Source organism: Anser cygnoides, chromosome 6 (assembly GCF_040182565.1).
Source record: "Anser cygnoides isolate HZ-2024a breed goose chromosome 6, Taihu_goose_T2T_genome, whole genome shotgun sequence".
In the NCBI taxonomy this organism is placed as follows: domain Eukaryota; kingdom Metazoa; phylum Chordata; class Aves; order Anseriformes; family Anatidae; genus Anser; species Anser cygnoides.
In genome coordinates, this window is record NC_089878.1 from 19,815,820 (window position 1) to 19,838,265 (window position 22,446).

The 22,446-nt window shown below is 39.8% G+C and overlaps 1 protein-coding gene across 3 annotated transcripts in view; it reads left to right on the forward strand.

The window, feature by feature from the left end:
- The first annotated feature begins 2,777 nt into the window (after nt 1–2,777).
- OLA1 (Obg like ATPase 1) overlaps nt 2,778–22,446 on the forward strand; it is a 109,816-nt gene continuing 90,147 nt past the window's right edge. Inside the window, exons 1-3 of one of the 3 annotated variants that reach the window (XM_066999662.1) lie at nt 2,778–2,797; nt 15,247–15,347; nt 16,987–17,130. In XM_066999662.1, coding sequence (XP_066855763.1) covers nt 15,247–15,347; nt 16,987–17,130 — 245 coding nt within the window. In that variant the 5' untranslated portion in view covers nt 2,778–2,797. Of the gene's footprint in view, nt 2,798–14,863; nt 14,996–15,246; nt 15,348–16,986; nt 17,131–22,446 lie in introns of those variants that run through there. The other 2 variants (XM_048061286.2, XM_066999663.1) reach the window with 2 other exon arrangements.

The window sequence follows — 22,446 nt, forward strand, 5'->3', positions numbered from 1 at the left end:
TAACAAAAGGGCTTGAACTGACACTAAGAGACACTGAACTGGCCTCTGCTGAAGGGTTCATTTGAAAATCCCACCTCACTTATACCCTGATTACTATTAGATTAGGATCACATCTAATCTCATAGTAATTATATATTAGCTGTATATATTAGCTCTAGGATGAGATCTGATGTTTGCATACAAGTATTTATTTTATTAAATGAAAAGGCAGAAGGACCTACCCAGCTCTGGCATTGTATATCTGTACCTCATTTGCATACATACATTTTAACTGCCAAAACAGAAAAAGCTTGTAATTTTAATTCCCATTTCGGGACAAGCCAAAGGGGGAAAAAAAAAAGGAAAAAAAAAAAAAGCGTTGATATTTTTAAATCAGCTTTTCTATGATGGAAACAAAATGAAAATTAATTAGCTATTTACTATGAATACATTAACACTGTGAATATGCAAGTTGTCATTTAGCATGCCAATGTAATGCTGTAATTGTCCAGACGTAACACTGTCAGAAGATGAGGTGTACCTGTAATTCTTATTGCATTTCAACCTTTTTTTTATTTATAATGGTTGGAAGTAGTATGTAGCCACAGAGATACACACAACTGAAAAGACTCATACCTGCCTTTGTGAACAGTTTCATGTGTGATCAATCCGTTTTAAGAAAACCCTTCCAGATGCAGTTCTGTGTTGGTGATGGGAAATATAAGAAAAGGTGTAGTGGGTAAAATCTGAATATGCTTTCAGCTGTGCATTACTATCTAAAATGGACATTGATGCTAAAAGCATTCTGTTCTCAGATCAACATAGCCATGACTGTTAAAAATGCAAAGAAAGGAGCTCATTCATCAAGCCATACTAATTATATCCAGCCCACATTTGCAAATTGTTTAATTGTAAGCATTCCTGGACTGGTATTACTGAATTGTAAGGATTATTTCACAGTTGTTGGTAACAAAATTAAAAATAGTCTCCATTTAGTCTCTTTCAGAAGAGTTGAAGCTATATGATGTGAAAACAAAAGGTGCGTAATAAATAGAGGCCTTATAAGCAAATGTCTTGATACTCAAGGAAATTGTTATTTCATGACTGGATTCTAACTTCAGACCCAATTACAGAATTTCCTTTTTAGAGTTCATTCACCCCATCATGGAGATAATGTAATGAAGATTTTTATAGAACATTTTTATAAGGAGAAATGTGACAAATTTTTGTGATTCAGGGTTTTGAGACTTTAGATTATCATCTTTAATTTCAGCTAAACAAAAGAGAGTCTCTCAAGCTTCTTAACTGCAAACACATTGCAAGAAATAGTATTTAGGGCTTTTGAAATCAGGAGATTTTATTTCAGGTGCTCTTCCTGGGTGAATTCCCAGTCTGTAGATGCAGATACCTACCGTGGCTTACAGTCTGTAGCAGTTCTACATTTCAAAATTAAATAGTCTGGTACTTCTTCAGTCAATAACATACTGAAAAAGGGAGAAAAACCTTAAAACCTTAAGTTATCAAGTATTTTGAAAATGTATAATTTTGAAAATTTCTTCATTTGACAGATTGTTGACCAAACTGGCAAAGCGTCACAGCCAAACCCTTCTTATGGTGAGTCATTCACAGCGCTGGATCCTGGCAAGTTCAAGTTTAGTGATTTGTATCCATGTCACCTTGGAGATGTTTTGTGAGCAATTAAAAAAAACAGGTCATGTTTTGTACTCTGGAGATACTGCTGTTTGTGATTATCCCCAAATTTAATCATTTTGCATGCATCAGACCACTTCGGTCAGCTCACAGGGTTAATAGAGTTCCCTGCTGAGCAACTTATAGGGGAGCTCACACTTTCAGGAAAACTTTGTCCAGTAGCAGGGGATTGCTACAAATCTCCTGGTATGAAATACACCCTCGCTTTACATCTTATGGGAGTGGCTTCGGTGTCCGGCAGCTTCTGCATCCCACTTGGAGCTGCACCCAGACACCTTTATAAACTTATTTAAGGCTGAGAGTTTTAAAGAGGTGTTAGCAGCAGCCTTTGGTGTTCAAAAATCCAAAAGTAAATCACTGTTTTACCTTTCTTCTATCCTTCAAAATACTACATGTTCTTATTACTTTGAAGTCAAATTCATGACTTGAGAATTTTTGAGTTCTGTTGTGATTGAACATTGAGCACATACGTAATTATCAGACCTTAAACAGAAAAAATAGGTACAACTACTTTTGAAACTATTCATACCCATTCTTAGTGTGTAGTATCTAATATTATGTTGTTGTGTTTTAGACAACATTGATATGAAAATGACATTTGAATTAAGAAAAAAACAGGAAATATTTACTTTGTAAATTTGTCTCTGTATTGTAATGATTGCGTTTGCTCACTGCACACTCTTACATATGAGATCTCCAAGACAGTGTTTTTGATTCATTGCCTGTTGGGGTCTTTGAATTATTTCTAAGAAAATCTGGTAAAGATGGCTGAGAAGGTATGTTCAGCCACAGAACATCACCTGTAATTGTACAATTAATGGTTTTAACTCATTTTGTAGCTTCCTGAAACACTAGAAGAGCTTTCCAGATTTTCTTATTTAAGCCCTGAAGCTAATAAAGAGTCCTCAAGCTCTGGCTGTTTCCCAAAAGCCCTTGCTTGGGTGTTTCTTAAACAGCTTGATGTTGCTCAGCTGGGTAGAAGACAGTTAAGCAAGTCCTGAATTTAACAAGGCTAGATAAGAGGCTAATGTTTTTAATTACCTCATTCCTCTTCTGGTCTTGAGAGCTGAACGTTGCATTCTGACTGCTCTGTTATTTATTCTCCCAGGTATGGGCTGTGGGGGTGACTGGGATTTGTGCATCTATACAAGCACTTAATGTGTTTCTCACCAAGTGCTTTTCCCACTTAAAGGTATTTTATTGTGGTCATTATTTTGCTTATTAAAGATATTTTTGTGGTTAACACAACCGGTGCTCGGGCAGTGGATGTAACTTTTCTTCAGCTTTGACGGTGTGGAGGTCATCCAGCCCCTTGTGTTATCACAGCAGTGAGATTAATGCTGGCACTAGTGACCATCATCTCTTACTTGGCTGAATGCTGTTTTTAGGCATTTTGTGCTTGACAATATACCTCTCAAGGGAAGTGTGAATCTTCAGCTCAAAGAATCACGAGGCAAACAGTATTTCAGTCTCATCTGACACGGGTGATACACCAAGTGCTGAACAAAAAAACAAACAAAAAACACAGAAATGACAGAAAAAATAACTGGAGAAACTGAAGATCACTTCTGGCCTAAATCGAGAGGAATTCTTCTTCTGCCTCACAGACAGATGAGTCTGCAGATGCTGTTGTTGCTAGTTTTCTTGACCCATGAGATGGAAAGTGAGATGACAGGAGGTCTCCTGTGTTACTCCACACACAGTCAGCTCAAAAATACACAGAAGATATAGACAGAATATCATCACTGGTTTCCTACGGGTGAATGCTGAGAGATGGTAAGTGTGTTGAGATTTGCATTGGGGTGGATTTTCAGTGACTGGACATCTTGATCGTTGGATGCCTTTATAAAGTAGCCTATATTTCTGCTGGGGTTATGCAGAAGACATTAGTCAACATGAAAAGTATTTCAGATAACTGTTGTGAAAAGTTAACTTTATCAAAAATTCTCCTGTGAAATCATCTGTATTTCTAGTCTTGTCTAGTGAAATAAGCAACAAATGTGTGAGCTCCTGTTTTTGTTCTAAACTATAGTGGCTGTTGAGCTAAAATTTTCAGACATTTACTTTCTTCATTTTTAACAACTTTTTTTTTATACTGCAAGCCTTTTTATTTTCCTTATGTTTTATTTATCATTTTGATTTGAAAACAAAACCTGGCTGTGCTTGGCTCTTTGCATAACAAAACAGTACTTTCATTGTGAAGTTTCATGCCTGAGTCTGCTCAGTTAGAGAACAACTCAGAAAATAACTTGAAGAAAATGACTTGAAACCTTTCATGGCTTTTTGGCAGGAATATGCTTTGAATGATACAAATAGTGGTCAAATACTAGTCTTACCAGTACTTCTCTGAAACCAAGAGGGATTAGGACTGGAACTTGCACTTGAGAAGGGACTTCAAAATTCATCCTAGCTAGAAAGAAAAGACAGTACCTTTACTTGGAAGATGAAAAAATACTAATATTTTTCTCAACCACCTACTTATGAGAAATGTCAATTTGTATCCAATTTTCCTAAATTGGGTATTGAAGCAGAGGTATCGCTAAAATTGTCCCCAATTCTTTTAAGTCTTCTTAGTGCTGCAAAACAATCCCTATCGTTTCATTAGAAGGGTTGGACAAAGCCTTACAAGCAATTGCCTAGATTTCTTTTCCAAAGGCTGTAAATGTGTCAGGTGTGTCTGTCAGCCATACAACAATTAGCCAAAAGTAATGACGCTTAATCTTTCTTGAAGTAACGTAGCACAGCTATTCGGAATTGGCCACCTAGCTACGTGTTCCAACCCGTGAAACACAACGGAGGGAAAATTGGAGTGGGATGGCTGTGTGGCAGATAGATACCATAAATGAGGGCTCTTCCCAAGGCTTTTAGCCGAACCAGCAGTGCCTCAGAATCGCTGTGAACCCACTGTAAGGGAAAGTAGTCAGAAGAAATTGTTAGTACTAATATTATTAAACAGTCACTGGTCCTTTGGAACATAAACTGAGTGGGACGTGCAAGCATTCTCAGCTGCATGTTTTGGGCTAAATCAAGGTAAGGGGCATAAATTACCACAAGCTGCTTGGGTCGGGGCCTGGTGCCCAGCTCCTGCCTGCCCAGAGCAGCCCCGATGCGAGTAGAGTTGCCTGAGGAAGCACTGCAAGAAATCTCACCAGGGAGCTGCATTTAAACTTCAGCGTGACAGTATAGGTGGGCCTGAACCCAGTTGTGGGGCCTGCTGATGTGCATGCATTACTGGGCCACAGATCTTCCTTGTCAGACTCGGTCAGGCTTTACAGACATTTCTGGCAGTTACTGGACTTTTGGCTGATCCTGGTGACCATCACCAAACCTACTTTACTCTTCTTTGCAAGACATTCCAGATCTTTGTTAGAGTCCTTTGAGCTTTACTTTCATCGGCCAAACTGAAACACTAATGGCTATCATTTAACAGATGATGTAAAAAAAGGTAATGCTAATGTCACTGACATTCTTGGTTAGCATTTTGTAATTAACTTTTTCCCCCTTTACAATAACTAGAGGACATTGTAGACTAGGTTACCATACCGCTAATATCAAAAAAGGTGAGAAATGGGTCATGTTTTGATCCCTATTTTTAACCCCATTTACATTATGGCTTATTAAACATTTCCATTGTTCAAATTGGTGAACTGATGTTATTCATTGAGACTTTAACTCTATGTATTTTCACAGTTTTGGTTTCCATTACGTACTTGACATAGTTCAAATGTAACTAATTAGTGGTGAAGTACAACTTTTCATTTATCACTTGTGTTTTTGCAGAAACATTTTTTTAAGCATTTATTATGATTACTTGTTTATTATGATACATTGCTTCAGGTTAGAATCTTAACTAAATTTAGTGAGGATTCTAAATGTATTAATGCATGTAAAAGGTCTAGAAAGAGTACTATTATTTTTATAAAACAGTGGTGTTACTGTAAACATCACCAAGTGATTATGTTTTCACCATTTTATTCAAAGACGTTCAGTGCTAATACTTACTCCTCAACTTCAATATCATTTTGGAACCACAATCCTAAGAAGTAGATAATCTTAGAAAGAAGACGAATTATTAATGCAGAGTGGCATAGTCATCAACAGACTACAAAATACACTTTAAAAATCATGCTTTTACAAACATGGCACAGACTCTGCTGTAGCACTGTATGCTTTAAAAGCTGCAGATACATTTTAGAAAACACTGATGAAGCCATTACTGCTCCATCCATTTGTTCATAGTATATATCATTATTCAAGAAATTTAAGAACTGTAATGATGGAAAATCACACAGAAAGAAAAGAAAAGGAACATGGACTTTGTCAGAAACAAGGGCTACATTTTTATTCAAGAGGCCCATAATGACGGAAAATCACAGTGAAAGGCAGAGACGAAACAGGGATCCCATAAAGGACTGACACACCACAGTGGCACAAGTAGTAGAACAGTCATAGCAAGTGGATAAAAATAAAGAAAACAAAATTAACTAGAGAAGAGCTGGACTCAGGGATGAAGCACAAAACAGAAACAAATCACAGTAAATGCCGAGGATTAATTTCAAAGGAGCTACTGAGAATGAATGGAGAGACAAGTTGCATCAATATTAATGAAGCTGAAATAGAGCTCCAAACGACCATGAGTGCAAAATGGCACAGAAAACATTTTCTTTTTAAATAGGTTGGAGATTGGTTCACAAGACCTTCATAAAAATGAAGAGAATTCACAAAAGACATTACAGGAAATGTGATAAACAATTGTAACATAAATGTTAAAGATGAACTATAGGAAGATTTAATTACCACTGCATACATTTGTGGTTTTAATCCATAGTTTATAGGCAAGTTGTTCAGAAAAGTAACAGAAGTGTGTTTTCTGACATCTCATGATCTATAAATGTCTTAAAGGGATCTTATGCAACTCCAAGTATTGGCCTTTGATTTTTTCAAGCAGTCTAAGAGAGTTAGGCACCTAAAATCCTTAGCGATATATTCTTCTTTGTGTCTTTATAACATACCAGGAAACGTTATTGCCCACCTTGAAATGAAGAAGGAACAAATATATGTTACATATAGGTTGGCAGTTAGAACTGTGCAGGCAGGAAATAAACCTTTCTTCCAAAATTGCTTAAGGCAGATGTGACTATAGGCTATGGAGCTCTCAGGGATTCTTGGATGCTTGACATTAAAAATTTGTGCCCCGCCAGCTGACAACTGTATTCAGTTCCAGTCAGACAGCCTGTAGTTACAAACAAGGGGTCACATTTTAAGAACCCGATTTCTAAAAAAGACCAACACAAATGTGTAATTTCTCAGATGATGTTGTCAGGAGTCCTGTAAATTGAAACTGGCATGTCAAGCGTTGCAAGATCTTCCTTAGCTAGAAAGCAGAGCAAGCAAGTACTTTTCCTGATAAAGATTGCTCTTGCCGAAGAAAATTCAGTGTGGGAGGCTAAATTTCAGTGTCCTAGAGATGCAATCCGTTTATCTGTTTTACTTATGTAACAAATTAAACTCCTGAAGGTTTTGCATCTGCCACGAGAGCAGCCGCACGCTTTTCCTTCTTGTCATAACGGGTTAGTGACGTTATTTCAGTGCGTTCCCACAGCTTAGCAGCAGCATTCCTTTCCACTTCAAGGGTCTTACTGCCCCGGCTGTAAATACGCTCACCGTTTTTACATTGTAGTAAAGAGATGATGATCTGAGTAAAGCTATTGAGAGTAATGAAACTGCTTTGTAAGGCAAAATTTTGCTTTAAAAGGGAGACTGGGATATAAAATATTGGCATAAATGTGTATGAAGACATAGACTAGATTTGGCAGAAGAACAGCTATTGATGGAAGGCCATGCTCTCATTTTTCTTTGGGGGCATGGGAGAGACATCGCATCGTGGTAGGCCCTAGTTAAACTCCGACTGAAAATCTCTCTGCAGAATTTATTTGGGCCCTGAAATTCCTATCAATGAAACCTGTATACAAGCAGCCACGCTTAAGTCAAATTTTGGTTGTATCCACAAAAATATTAGAATTGTGAGGCAATGGTACTTCTCTGGTCATATTTTATATTTTTTAATGCTGTGATAGTAAACTTTACCACATAGGAAGTAACTTCTTAGTGTTTCATAAGAGAATTTCATTGTCTTACCAGAACTGCTGCAGAAGTGTTGTTGGGCTGTGGGTCAGCATGACCTTCTGGCATGCCATGCTCTGTCTTGCTGTGCATATCCTCCACCCCAGCAACTCACAGGGCAGGATGGTGATCACCTTTGATTATTGACATGAATGTTATTCTAATTTTGAGAGAGCAGGGCATGAGATAAAATGGAAAGGTGTCTGCTAAGTGGTGTTCATGTTCAGCTGCATTGGCTTGTTGATGGCTGTTGCCGGATGATGGTGCTTGTGCGGTACTTGTGGCTGTTACTGACCTACAGAGGTAGAGGCTGGTATATCTCGGAAATTGCTGTGACTCTTGATTTGTGCTGGGACATAGCGTATATAGTGTATATACACAGTAATGCATATATACAAGTCGTTTCCTTCAGACCTTCAAGGCAAACATAAATAGGTCATTTTGAAGGACAGTACTGTTGTTTTACAGAGTTCTTCATCAAGCATGGAGAAAACCTGGGTGTTTATGGTCAATTAATGACTTCCAGATTCATTTTATACTCTTATTACTGTATTTTAGTGTATTTCTTCTTTTGATCCACAGCGAAAAGGAAGTGACAAAATGGAATTGTCATCTCTCTATCAACAAGGCAGTTATGAAAACAATTATATAGATCAGCAGTAAGCAGAAAAATGAAACAACTGTATTCTAGATAAAAATTATTTTTCCAACTTCTTTTTGAAAGTAGTAGAGTTTGAAGAAACATGAAATCTAAGGTGTTTTCAGAGCTCTTCTAAAACATGGATACAAGGTAGGTCAGAAAGATGAAACCTGGAGCCAGGGAAAGAAAAGCACCTGAAGGCACGGTCTTCTTCCAGCTTTGAAGAAGACTGGCTCTTAGGAGCAATTTTGTAAATTAACTATGGGGAAAGCATTGGTGATGAGTGAAGCTTTGAGTTGGTAAGCTCTTTCAAGTGGAGAGTCATGAAATAAGTTGCAAAATAGCTAAGAGATCCTCTTCTGAACACTTGAATGAGGCATAATTGTATTGTGACTTTTTCTTATGAAGAACACTATGATGAAATTAAAGAAAATTTATGTATATTTATATGGTCCAAGGCTAAAATTGCTCTTCTTACTGAATTTTTATAGCGTAGTAACTAAATTACTATAAAGTAATAATTGGATTCGTATAATGACCGCAAGAATACAATAACAGCTGTTTGCAGTTAGTATTTATGTGCAAATTGGTGCATTCTAGCAAACAAATCTCTGTTGTATTTGGAAAGGTCACTGTAACCCTAACATAGAACTGTCATCCCATTTTCTTTTGGGGGTGCAGTGCTACCACGGTATTTCTGGATTGGACTCAGATAGGCACCCACTGGGTCAACCTAACAATGTTCCTTCATGAGGCAAAGCTTCTAGATGACAGCTGTTGTAAACTCTTGAAATTGTATACGTTGTTATACACAATGTCTTCTTGAAGAAGCAGATAATGTCCTTGATATCTTTCTGCACGCATAGGTGTGACTCACTTTGGTGCTCTAATGAGGGAGTCCTGAGGACCATTCCGCAGCCCCTCAGCATCCAGCCCCTGTTGCTCGCCATCGTTACTGGAGCATGTGCTGCCTGTGCAGTGGTACAGCTGCTGTGGTTTTCCTCAGAAGCCTGGCTGACCTGCTTAAGGTTGCAGCTTTTGACAGATCTTAAGGAATTCTTTGGTATTTTGTGAATAATATCCCTTAACTCCTGTCCGTGAGTAACTCTTTTTCCCCTACTTTTCTCTGCTTTTAGTAGTAGTATTTGTAGAATTGTTTTTATTTTAAATCGGTACTTGCTTTTATACTGTCATTTTGCTAGGCTACCGGAAAGTTCAAAGGAGACTTGTCATTTTTGAACTAAAATTTCATTAATTCCCCAGTAATTTCTCCTACTTCAGTATCTCTCTTCTCTCATCTCTGTCTGTGATTGCATCTTTTTCAGTATTCTCACTGTGGAAATTTTAGTACGTGTTATACCTGTTAGTGACATCATCCACGTTGAAGTTATGAAATTCAGCTGAAACTTCTATGATCTAGGAAAAAAATGTTAATATGTGCCAGACCTGACTGTTCTGCGTTATATGCTCCTGAGCTGCCAACGTCTGGGACGTGGCCGAAGGTAGTAAGAGATGTTTTCTGCCACCGCAACGATCCTGACAACTTTGAAGTGGCACTAGCGTCATTAACAATCTCTTACCCTTGTACTGGTCTTTACGTAAGGAGAGTGACTACAATGAAAAAGAATGAAAATTGATAAATATAAAACATAAAGTATTGTATGAATTTAAGAACGTAAGGAATGGCACAAGGCTAGATTCTCTATGGAAGTGGATGAATCCACAGTTAAGAAAACAAAGCCAAAGCCTCTTGAATCCTGTCAAATGCAGTGTTTAAAAATGTTGTGTTAAAGTACAGTTCAGCTGGGTGATGAGTGCCCTTAAGCTCCCCAGAAGTCACTGAACAGCATTTAGTTTAGACTGTGCCCTTGAGCAGCATTTCTTTTTAGCACTGAGTGTATTTATTCCTCAGAGCCATCCCATTCCCTCCCAGGGGCAAGGACCCAGGCAATCCAGGATTGGTGGCGTGCAAAAGCAACTTTGTTCTTCTAACCCCCTGGGTTGCACTGAACATTGCCCGGTCACAGCAAGGATCAGGGGCTCTGTGTTTATTCTTTCAGTTCTACAAAACCACTTATTTTTGTAGTTAACGGTGGCTTTGCAGTAAATATATGTTCTGGGAAGCAAAAAGCAAAGAGTATGCTGGTGGCACAAACCACGAGGTGTTTGTTTTATTACTCTCCCTTAAACATTGTTTTTAATCAGGTAGAGTTGCTCTAGGACTGTTTGACTTCTGCACGTGTTCTAGCTGTACAATAAGCTGTATTTTTGCAGGCGTCCATGTTGTAGAGTTAAGATGACATTGAGATGACTGCTCTCTAGATGTTTTTTCCATCAAACTTACAGAACACATTTTAAGTAACAGGATTGTTATAATTTAAGCTATGCATGCCAGTTTAAAACAAGGCTTTCAGCACTATGACAGCTTTGGATAGAAACATTCAACCCAGTAAGGCAAAGCATGACTCTAAATGCAACTTGAAAACAAAGGTAGGTAAGGTGAAATGTTACGCTGCCAGATGATTTCTAGCCGATGGAATCAAATGCTTTCAAGTCCTTTACTGTAGGTAGTGAAACAGCAATGATTAACAGTAAATTAGATATAGAAATAGATATAGAAATAGAATAGATTATTATAGTATGTTGTGTGATGAAGTACAAAGAACATCAATTAAAAAAATTGTATGCAAACTTGCAAATTCTTGCGCACATAGCACTGATTTAGACATGCTGAACTAGAAGCAGCAGCAAAAGTGGTCAAGATCTTAACAATTTTTTCTCTTCCAGACTTCATCTGTTTTCCCAGGTAGCTAAAATCAGTGTTATACACAAAGTAGACTTTATAATATATATTTATGTATACATATATATATATATATGCATACATATATATATATGTATATTCCTTGATTTCATGTAGCAAACTGCTGATACCTGTATTTGCTTATGAACTGGTGAGAAAAAAAAAAGTTAAACTTAACTGGCTGCTAGATAAATAGCAACTTTCTTGTCATAGACAGATATTCAGCGAGGTTAATTATTTTTATTTTAAGAAGACAGTTAAAGAAAATTATCTTCTGAGATATACCATGCCTATACTAAAAAGATGGACAACAAAATTGACTGACAAAATGTTAGGAGGGTGAGAGAATTTATTTGATGGAAATGCTCCCCAAAAGTAGCCTTTCAGAATGTTTGCAGTCTTATTAATGGAGCTAGGCGAGTTCATGCCTCATTCTGCAGTGAAGTAGCCCTGCATAACCCTCCTTTCAGGACTTTCAGGACATACAGAGTAGGATGGGTAGGAGTGGGCTGTCTTGAACTTTTAGAAGGGTGGAAAACTGAGATGTGTTGATTCCATTCCTGAAAAAGACACAAATTTTGCTTACTGGAGGCTTTTTATTTACGGATGCAAAGGCTGCAGAGCTGCTCAGCAGTTATTCATACATATTTTTGGTTAATTTCAGTATTTCTGAATGTTTCTTGCAGTAATCCGTTTGCTTCATTCAGGAGCTAAGTAACTAAATGTTAACTTGAATTAGTTTTTTTTTTCTCCTGATGATAGTGTTAGATTAAATAGAAAGACTTGCATAAGCATGCTACCACCAAAGACTGACTAGTAATGGTTATCACTACACTAAGAGGAAAAACCTCTGCATGGATACAGTAGTCTCTTTCTCCACCATACTGCAGCAAAATCTTTGGTCACTGAAAATGAAAATAAGTAGTAACTGCAGGTTTTTTGATATGCAATTCTAAATTAGGCTTTGGAAAACAGTGTCCTTTCTTAGCAAAAACCAATAAAAAATCAAGATTATATTCCTTTTATCGTGACTGAGATGATATATAATCTGATGATACTCTCACCTTGACTCCTTCACTCTGGTGGTTTTCCAGTTCTGAGAATTTAATCTTACGGACCTAAAATAGGACATGCTATAAGAACAGTTTTTACTGACATCTCTCCTTCAATTTTCTTAGCAGGCAAACACTTGATGGTGTCTGTCTGTAATGGTTCAGAGGAACAGTCTGAGTTCAAGGAAGTGTCTTTAAATTTTTTTTTCAAGAGTCTTGATCAGACTTCTGTAACATTCTACAACTAATTTTTTGTATATTCTAAATATTTTGTCTTGTCTTGACATCTAATATATTCCCAGGTACAACCTCTCAAGGTTTAGTTTGTTATTTATTAAATTGCTGTGTGAGTTGTTATAAACAAATCCGGATGTTTTTACAATGGGCACATGCCTCTTGAGCTCATATGCTGTCTTTATTAATCTAAATAAGCACGAACAAAGAACTTGCAGTATGCCTAACTGCCACTGCTCCTTAAATCCGAAAGGAAAGCTGATGCTCAGTGCATATTCCTGGTATTCTACCTTTCCGGTGCTGCCTGCTCCAGCGCAGGACTGTTGGGTCAGGAAACAGAAGACCAGGAGATCTGAACCTGTGTCTCTGCTTGCAGTGAACAGGGTTACTCTTGGTGCCTTGATGTTTCCCTTTCATTCATGTTGTTATTTGCAGAAGGGTGCAGGGTCTTGGTCACGGTTCCTATACAAGCAATAATCACCTCAGAATGCTCTTAGAGATCACATTCAATAAAAAAAGCCTGTGTAGGAGGTCATCCTTAAATTATAGCATGACATATTTTGACAAGGCCAATTTAGAGAATTATTTTCTTGCTGATTTATTTATTTTTGGCAAATTGTTTTAACAGATCTTAGAGGAAGTTAGATGAAAAAATAATTCTTCAGTTAAAATATTTTAAAGACCCCCTAAAGCAAATTATACACTCAACTAAGTCTTTGCATTCTTCAAAGTGTATGAATATGACGTTAGCCAATGACCTAGACAGATAATACAAAGTCTAATCATTATGGACACTTTTTTTTTCCTGTTGAAAATGATATTATCAAAGTAATTTGATTGGTGAACTGGTGATCTTAATGACTTACAGCTAGTTAGTGATCTTCATTCTGTTTATAGATTAAAATCATCTCGTTTCTTTGAAACAGCAAATGGAAACATTCTTTATTCTGATAACTGTCAGTGTAGCCCTAAATGTCCTTGCCATGTTACCTAACACTGTGTAGAAATACTGACTTCTGAGACCAGCCACTTCTACCCCGAACTGATCTGAGACTCAAGTCCAGTCTTGCATCTGAAGACTGACTGAACAGGCTCTGCGTGCCTGCGCTCTCCTTTGTAGGACAGCAAAGTTGGTTTTGTAAGGCATTGCTGAAGCAGCAAAAACACAGGTTATTATAATAATGATCACTCATTACACTAAAATCCTATTTACAGGTTAAGTGGGACCCTGCACGGAGATAAATTCTTCTAGTACAACCGTAACTTCTTGCAGGTCCCTGTTACCTCCTGCCTCGCCCAGGCTGTTCTGGCAGATTGTGCTGGACAGAAGCAGCTCTGCGGGGCTCAGCGCTCCTCTGCCGGGAGATGGAGACTGGATGCTGAGCACCTGCAGCTGGCTGTGGAGCTCTGCTCTCACCTCCCGCGCTGGTTCGCTGATTCCTCAGGTTGGTTTTCCACCTCGCACAGCCCCAGTTTTATTTACTTATTTATCACTGTCCCCTTTCTTTGACTCTTTGCTGATTTTGGGATGTGTGCTTTCTCCTCCTGGGAAGGATGCCCCAGGTGGCTGGTGCTGCAAGCGTTGGGAGCCCAATGGTCACCAGCCCTAAATGATGGGACTTGTGTGTGTCTTGTGGCACACAGTTGTGTTTCCTCTGGATGGGTAGGGCTCATCTATGTATGTTCTTTAACTGTTACATGTACTTTCGCTGGTTTCATTTATAGCAAATGAGTTGCTGTTATATATACATTGTAATTTATTAAGTAAATGCAATTACATTTGATTGTAATGTATTCAGATGGTGGTATTGGCTTCCTTAACGATGATCTTCCCCGCCATGAGCATTAGACATTAGACTATGGATTTCTGTTTGTGAATGGCTTTGGAAAAGTTACTGGATGTGGTGCAGGGGTTCTGTTAAGTCCAAAAGCTTCAGGAATGTCTTTTTACTTGATATCGCGAAGTATCAAATTGTAGGCGATCCCACTGGCACCCTTGGAGGTTAAAGTCTCCAGTCCTACACGCTGCGGTGCCTCCAGCCCGCCTGGATGGCTACTGGCAGAAGCACCGTGAAGCCCAGGACGTGCAGAGCTCTCCGTGCTTCCCCGTGCCAATTCCTGCTCCGTGCCTGTTGGGCCGGCCCGGGCAGGGCTTCACCTAGCCGGGCCGGGCCGCCTCGCCGTGCCGCGGGGCCGCAGGGCACCGGGCGCCTCTTGTGGTTCCGGGGCAGCACGGAGCGCCCGGGCCGCTCCCGGAGCCCCGCTGAGGCCGCCCCGCCGCCGGGCCCGCCCCGCTCCGCTCCGCCGACCTTTCCCCTGGCGGCGGGCACGGCCAATGGGCGGCGCGGCCCCGCCTGTTCCGCCGGCGGCAGCTGCTGGGCCGGCGTGTCCCGGCCGCGTGTGAGGCCGCTCCGCTCCCCTCCTCTCCCCTCCGGTCCCGTGCCGAGCTGCGAGGTGAGCCCGGCGGCCCGCAGCCCCGGGGGGGCTCGGCTGCGTGGGGGCGGCCCCGCCCCGCCCCGCTCCCCTCGCCTCGCCGCCCCGCCCCGGCGCGGCCGGGCCCCCGGGAGCAGGCCGCACACCGGGCCGGGGCTCTGCGGGCGGCCTCGGGGGGCGGGCGGGCGGGGGGCTCTCCGCCCCTAGGCGGCTCCGGGCGGCCCTCGCAGCGCGGGGCCTTCACGGCGCTCTGCTCTGCTCTGCCTCCCCAGATGCCCCCGAAGAAGGCAGGCGACGGGGTGAAGGCGCACCCGATCATCGGCAGGTTCGGGACGTCCCTCAAGATCGGCATCGTCGGGCTGCCCAACGTCGGGTAGGTGGCGGCTGCCCCCCCCCCGTCCGGCCCCGGAGCCTCGTGGGCACGGAGCGGGGCGGGCACGGGCACGCAGGGGCCTTCCTGCTTGCTTTGGAGGGGATGAGGTGCGCGGGGAGGGCTTCACGGGGCAGGAGCTGTCAAGAGCAGCGAGCAGGACTGCTGCTCCTGGAGCTTCTGGAGAGTTGGTAAAGACAAGCGTCAGGGACGTGGCGGGTGGGGGGAGATGAGCTGTGGTTCTCTGGTGTGCTCCTCAGCTGCAGTGCTTAGGGCCCGACAGGGGAGCCTGTCCTGAGGTGCTTCTGAAGGAGGGTAAGTCACCTGGAGAGCGCTTGTGGGAAACCATCAGTGGTGATCTGTGTATCGTGCTTTCTAAAAGAACCTCCAGGCGTTCACAAACTTAAAATCCTTGTGCGATATGATAACAAAATAACAGGGAGAAGTAAGGGGAAAGTGGGTTGTAAAATAGTACAAAAATAGTGTATTTGTTATCTCTTTAATGAGGTGAAAAAGCACCTTAATCGTCGCTATCAGATCTTCCATTTTGGTTAACGTTATGAAGTTTTTTGAAAGCTTTCCCTACTTAGTTCTTTTCTGAAAATAAGAAAGAAAACGTTGAACTTGTCTCACATAATGAAAAAACAAGAAGCCAGTATTAATATCTATTTAATTTTTCAGGGCCTAGGAGAGTTACACACCAGAAAGGAAATAATTAGTGGTAGCAATGGCTAACATGTAAATGGAGAAAATAGGGTTTGCAGTTAGAAAGAAACTTTCAAGTATAATTGTGACTTACTTCTGAGCATTTTGGCTGTGTACAGGGGCAGCTATCAGACTTCTTTCACCCAGTAGCAAAGAAAGTCTGTAAAACTGAGATTAAGGAGACAAACGAAACACCTACCAGAATATTTATGGTAGAAGACTCAGGACTTGATTAAGAACTTCCTCTTAGCAATAACTCAAGAGTGGCTAGTTTTGGTTTAATAAATACCAACTAACAAAATAATCTACTCTCTGGTTTAAATGAAATGTTCTTTTTTTTTCCTAGCAGTTTTACTGACAGTAATTAACACACAAAAAGTATTTGGTGAGTTAAACTGTATATTCATGTGCACAAAAGATTACTTATAATTGATTAACTGATGTGACTCACTTTCTTTGCTCCCTTTTCCTTGTTTGGTTGTTGACTTTTATTGCTTAGATACTGAAGTTGTGTTAATGCGTAAATAAATCTGAAGAAATAGTATAGTTGTGGAAAGGGCCAATGAGTCTCAGTAAAGCACGTTCACTTGAAATAAGTTTCAGGCTTCCTTATTGTTTTCTCATCTTGTGCTTGAGGAAAATGAGTAGTGGCCAGTAGAGCTGTGCTTTACTTTTGACCTAAAATTTCTCTGCTGACATGCGCGATTTGGTCACTTAAAGGAATTCTTTAGGGCATGGAAGAGAGGTAAACATTGAGTTTTGATGTGACACTCCATACGTGTGTTTGAAAGCATCTTGTACTAGAAACAGTGCAATGGTCACTCCCTCTTGAAGCAGAGGGATAGTTCGATATTGCATGTGGTTTGGGATAACACGTGTTTCTATCCAGCCCTTCTAATTCAAATTTGTTTAAGAAAGTGTGTTTTTTTTTAAATAGGAAATCCACATTTTTCAATGTATTAACAAAGAGTCAAGCGGCAGCAGAAAACTTCCCGTTCTGTACTATTGATCCAAATGAGAGTCGAGTACCTGTGCCAGATGACAGATTTGACTTCCTATGTCAGTACCACAAACCTCCAAGGTAACTCAAGTTCTTCATATTCTTCTTTGGTTAAGCAGATGAAATGGTGTTACTGAAACCAAAGTTTTCGTAGAAGTTTAATGAGATCACAGTGTCTTTGTTTTTACTGATGTCTCTCTTGGTATGTGAAGTGGTATGTATACAACCAACTGGACTTTTTTTTCCATATGACCTTTGTGCTGTGAGTGAGAAATCTAGGCGCTGCTAGTCATTGCTCAGCTTTCTTCCACCTTTGAAGGTAGAGGCTCCCAGGTGACTTGGATCTTTTGCAGAGATTTGGAAAATCAACAGTAACAATAGTGGACGTACCTAATTTGTGTCATGAGATTGTTCATTTTAAAATTTTCATCCTGTCTTTTACATTGTTTAGAACACAATATATGCCATGGATATTCAGCTACCTTGCAAAGTAACCTGTGTCGTCAGTCTTTTAACAGTAACGGTTATGGACAGCCCTTTTCCTCAACTCTCTCTCCTTTTTTTGGGGCTCTGCTATTTGTTGCCTGATACATTCAATGATATTTAGTGCTCTCTCTCTTCCAAATGTTTCCCTGCTCTATAAGTGTATTGATTTTGTCACATAGTTGTTTTTTGGTAGTGAGTGTTTTCATAGCCTGCTCTATGTGCTCAGTGTGAGAAATGGATTTGTGACTGAAAATAAAAGTTTAAGGTACTCACAGAACTCAGAAACTAAAATAGATACTCATAACTTATTAATTTCAGTTTTCAGCTACATGCAGATGTATCTTGAATAAAGCGAATGTACATAAATCATAGGGCCAAATTATCACCCATGTCTGTGCTTTTGTTTAACGTTTGGGCCTCAAGTTTTCGAGCCAGGTGTCTCCCAGTTGAAGAAAGATGACTGACCAAGAATCCATTTTTCAACTTAATTTTCAGGTCCAAACAAGTTACTTCTGTCTGTAATTCCTGCGTACTTTTGAAATACTGAAAAATACACTAATGCAGAGCTATTTGATTAGGTGAATTGTTATAATGTTACCTAATTCTTCCTTCCCAAGTGAGAATTAAGCATACTTGTTACTGTGTAGACTGTGCAATAAATCTGTGCTGAACTTGAGACAAAACCTTTGGTTTGTTGATTGTGTAGAAGTAACAATGTGGCTTATAATATTCTTTTTTTTTTTTAAGTCTAAATTGTAATGATACCACTGCTTGGCCACATAAACACTGTTTCTTCTCATTTAACTATGACTGGCTACTTCTAAATCAGTGGTTGAAGTGACAAAGAGAACGAGCTCTTCTTCCTCACCTTCTTTGGGCATCTCTCCGTAGAAGGAATGCATGGTGTCCCACTCAGAAACCGTCTGGAGAGAGAACAAAAAACCCCCCTTCCCTTTAATATTACTGGATATTGTTATTGGATTACTTAAAATAAATGGGTATGGGGATGAGTGAATAGCTCGTCTGAGTTCTGTTATGCTTTTCTCTCTTTAATATTTCACTGTAACAGGAAAAAAAAGGCAGTAATTCAGTAGCACAGTAGACTGAGGTAACACTCCTTGGTCTGTGTTTATCTGGTTGGAACTAACTCAGGGAAAGGTGGCCATGGTCATGAAGATACACAATTTAATTTACATTTAAATTGTAATTCAAATTCCTTAATTTCTCTTGAATAGTCTTGATTTCTTTCTTCATCTTTATGTAAGACGTTCCGTGTTAATTTTCTACGTGTTTAGATTAGTAAAAGTAATCAATCTGTGCATGCAGAAATGTCGTATAAACATTAAGTTCTCGTTAAACCAGCCTCATTTGCCCTAACGCCTGAAGATTTTGTCTCATACAGTTTAAAACACTGATGTTTTTATTTCCTGTATGCTACACTTAGTCATGACAGAACTGCAGTCATTGTATGGAGGTAGGAGGGAAGAGGGCTTCGTTGTGAGTAGCGTATGACAGGCCAAAGCGATTTTGCCTGGATGCTTGGAGTCCAGCACTCCTGAGAGCCTCTTTGCTCAGCGTGAGTAGCAGCCATGCAGAGCGGCAGCAGCCGAAAACCTCGCCTGCCTGCTTGTGCTGGGTTCCTGCAGGTGAGGCGTGGCGAGCATGGGACTGGGCCAGGCTGGCAGCCACTGCCACTGGGAGGAGATCGCTTCTGCCAGGGAGAGGTGGGCCCTGCTGCGAGAATATTGCTGGTCTGGGTTGTGGCTGTCCTGCCACCAGAGGAGGAGCTAGGCTCTCCAGGTACCGTTTGTTGCATTCCCATTGCCACAAGATTAAAGCATCCGCTGGGAAGGGACTGGTGTGCAGTTACCTGCTAGCCCCCACTGACAGCTGACTGGTGTTACTTACTGGAAATGTAAATGTTTGTAAATGAAATCAGGTAGGCAACAATTTAGAGGCAATGACATAAACGTAAATCTGTATTTAATAGATCAAGGTGTACTGACTGAACTTAAACCCTGTGGTTTTTTTTTCCTTTCTGCAGTAGTGGATGATGTATGACTGCTTACAATAAATTAGCTTAGTGTTAGAGACCCTGTGCAGAAGATGGGATCAAAAACTTCTGGAAAAAACTGCTACGTTGCTGCCAAATTTACGCAAGTTTCCTTGAATTTAATGTTATCTATTGCTCACTTTCCAGTGTGAATAAAATTTAAAAATTTTGGTTTAAAAACTAAAACCAAAACAAAAGAAAACAAAACAAAAAAAAAAAACAGAAAAAACAGAAGAATGTAACACATTAAAAATAATTCTATATGCTTGTTAATTTAAGGTCTTAGGTAAAATGAGTTAGAACAGAATATAAGCCATTTAAACTACCTGTTTCTTTTAGATTTTATACCATGCTTGGTGAAAACTCACAGTTTTTACGTTGTGCTAACATCTAGCTTTTCCAGAGAGGAAAGCTGGGGTTTTATTTTGTTCTTCTCCTACCTCCATTCCCCCAATATGGGTACTTTCAGGCAAGGCTTTGCTGACTAATGAGTGAATTAGTTTCAATTTAGCAATTGGAAAGAGATTATCTTTGTTGGAAGATAATCCCTTTAGGAACAAAAGCAGAAATATGTATTCTTTTTCCTTGATCTATAAATCTTAACCAGGTAGGAAACAATGGTATCCACTAATTTTAAAATAGAAGAGGTGTTCTTCATCTTGGCAGGTAGCTCCTGCCTTGAATATAGGGAATTGAAATCCAGAAACAATTGATCTGTTAACTGCAGGTAATATTTTAACAGAAAAAGATTTTAAAGTCTAGGCTTATGCTTCCTGCTCTGCTTAAAATCAAATCAGATTATAAGCAGGAATGAGTAAAATATAAGTAATTTGTTTGGTCCATCCTTTCTCAAGTTAGCAGTATTCATTCAATTCCTGGTGTGTTTGCAGCTGTAAGTAGATGCATTGTGTGGCACAGTTGTATTCACAAAACAGTGTTTATTGCAACTACAAACATTTCTGTTTAATTTAGGCAGTTTTAAATCTCTCCTGGATGTCTTTTTCAACTTAAATTTTAAAGCAATCCTCGTTATCTCACAGGGGAATAATATGTGAAGTACAACTACCCCTCTTTAGCTCTAGCATTATCCTTCAGGATCTCTCTTTATGTTTCTGGCAGCAAATTGCCTTGGTTCATTCTGTTACGTTGTAGATTATTAAAATTCATGCATTCGGATCTGCAGTGCTCGAGTGGTGGTTACTGAACTAAATCTGAGCAGTAACTTGCATTGTTGTCTGGGTCATAAAAGTCCTGTGTAATATTAAATACAAATTCTCTTGACTATATTGCAGGGTAATGTTGTGTTTGGAAACAAGCCAAAAATAATAGTGAGGACGGAGGACCCAGTGGGAGAAGTTATCACAGTGTAGATGGTCTTCTGCATTGCTGCTTCATGTAAATTTGTGAAGTCTTAACGGGTGACTCCTGGTTAAATTATAGGAATGCTCAGGAAGGAAGTAGAATTTCTCTTTTCTAACAGATTTCAAATGAAAGTTTTTAAAGGAAGAAGAGCCCATACTGGAACCAGGAGAGTAACATTTCTTTTTACCAAAGGGAAAAGAATCTGTCCTTTTTTGCTGTGAGGGATCTTGGACCTGGTAGAGCCCGAGTTGAGAGAAGTGTCTTGAACCATTCAGGGAATGAACATGAAGTAAGCGTTACAAGAATTATCAACCAGGCTTGTTGGAAAATTGCTGCATTATGAAATTGGCTGAAGCTTTCGGTTGGCTTTTCAGGGTATCCTGGTGGGTATGAGATTTCAGTAAACTGCATTAAATGCTGCAGAGAAATTATTAGGGTATTGTCACTGGAGAAGAATAAAAATGCAGGGACAGAAGCAGCATTTTCACTAAGTATGTTTTAATCTGAAGCCAAAGCTTTAGGTGTGTGTTGCCTGCAACATTTTGCAACTAAACAACTAGTTGTACTAAACATTACTTGTGGAAACCTGCGAAATAAATGTATGCCTTCTCCCCTCAAATTTTGGAACAAATACGTATGTACAACAAATTGCAGGTGGTTTAGCTTCATGATGTTAACTGTTTGTCTTTCAGAGCATAGGCAAGAGTGAGTAGTTTTGAATGCCTTTCTCTGCTTTCCTCCGTCTTCATCTTCCTACGATATAAAGATTTAGGCTTAGGAAACGGGCCACCTAGAATGGTGATGGTTTTCCTTTGCTTGGGATGTTAGCTTTTTGATACCCGAGATGAAGATGAGAAAACATCCTGGAAACCCAGCTACTTCATCTTCAGAGGTCTCTCACTTGTATGAGCCAATTGTGAAATAAATATGCTAGGGTTTTGCATGCATTGTCTGGCAAATGAGGCCGATTCTGGTGATAGCGGCCTATCTGCATGTGAAGGTGTCTGTCCTGCTCTAATGTGCCATCTTTGTAGCGAAAGTGTGAATTCTTCTGACGGCTGCCCAGGAAGCTAATCCTGTCGGAATGATTTGAGGGGAGCATGGAAAGAGAACATTTCTAACACCACCTTTGTTTTTCTTACACTAAAATTTGAAATTACAATGGAAAAGTGCTTTAAAAAGTGTCATTTTTCTACCTTGCTGCTGACTTAAGTTTTTGTCAAAAAGCAAGGAATTCTAACAATTCTATCAGGGAAGTTGCTGCTGTGTCTTGAGAAGGTTTTATTAGCTCCGCACTTCTGTCAGGTGGAAGGAGTTACTAGGTTAATGCATTTATGGGGTTACTGGTTTCTACCTTCAGAATGTGCGTTATTCTTGGTAGTGTCTTAATGATGACTGATTAGCTGCTTCCATTTGAATTTGTGTACTAGTAATTAAAAAAAAAATCGATAGAATTTGCTAAGAAAACTGTAGTGGGACAAAAATGTGAAGCTTTC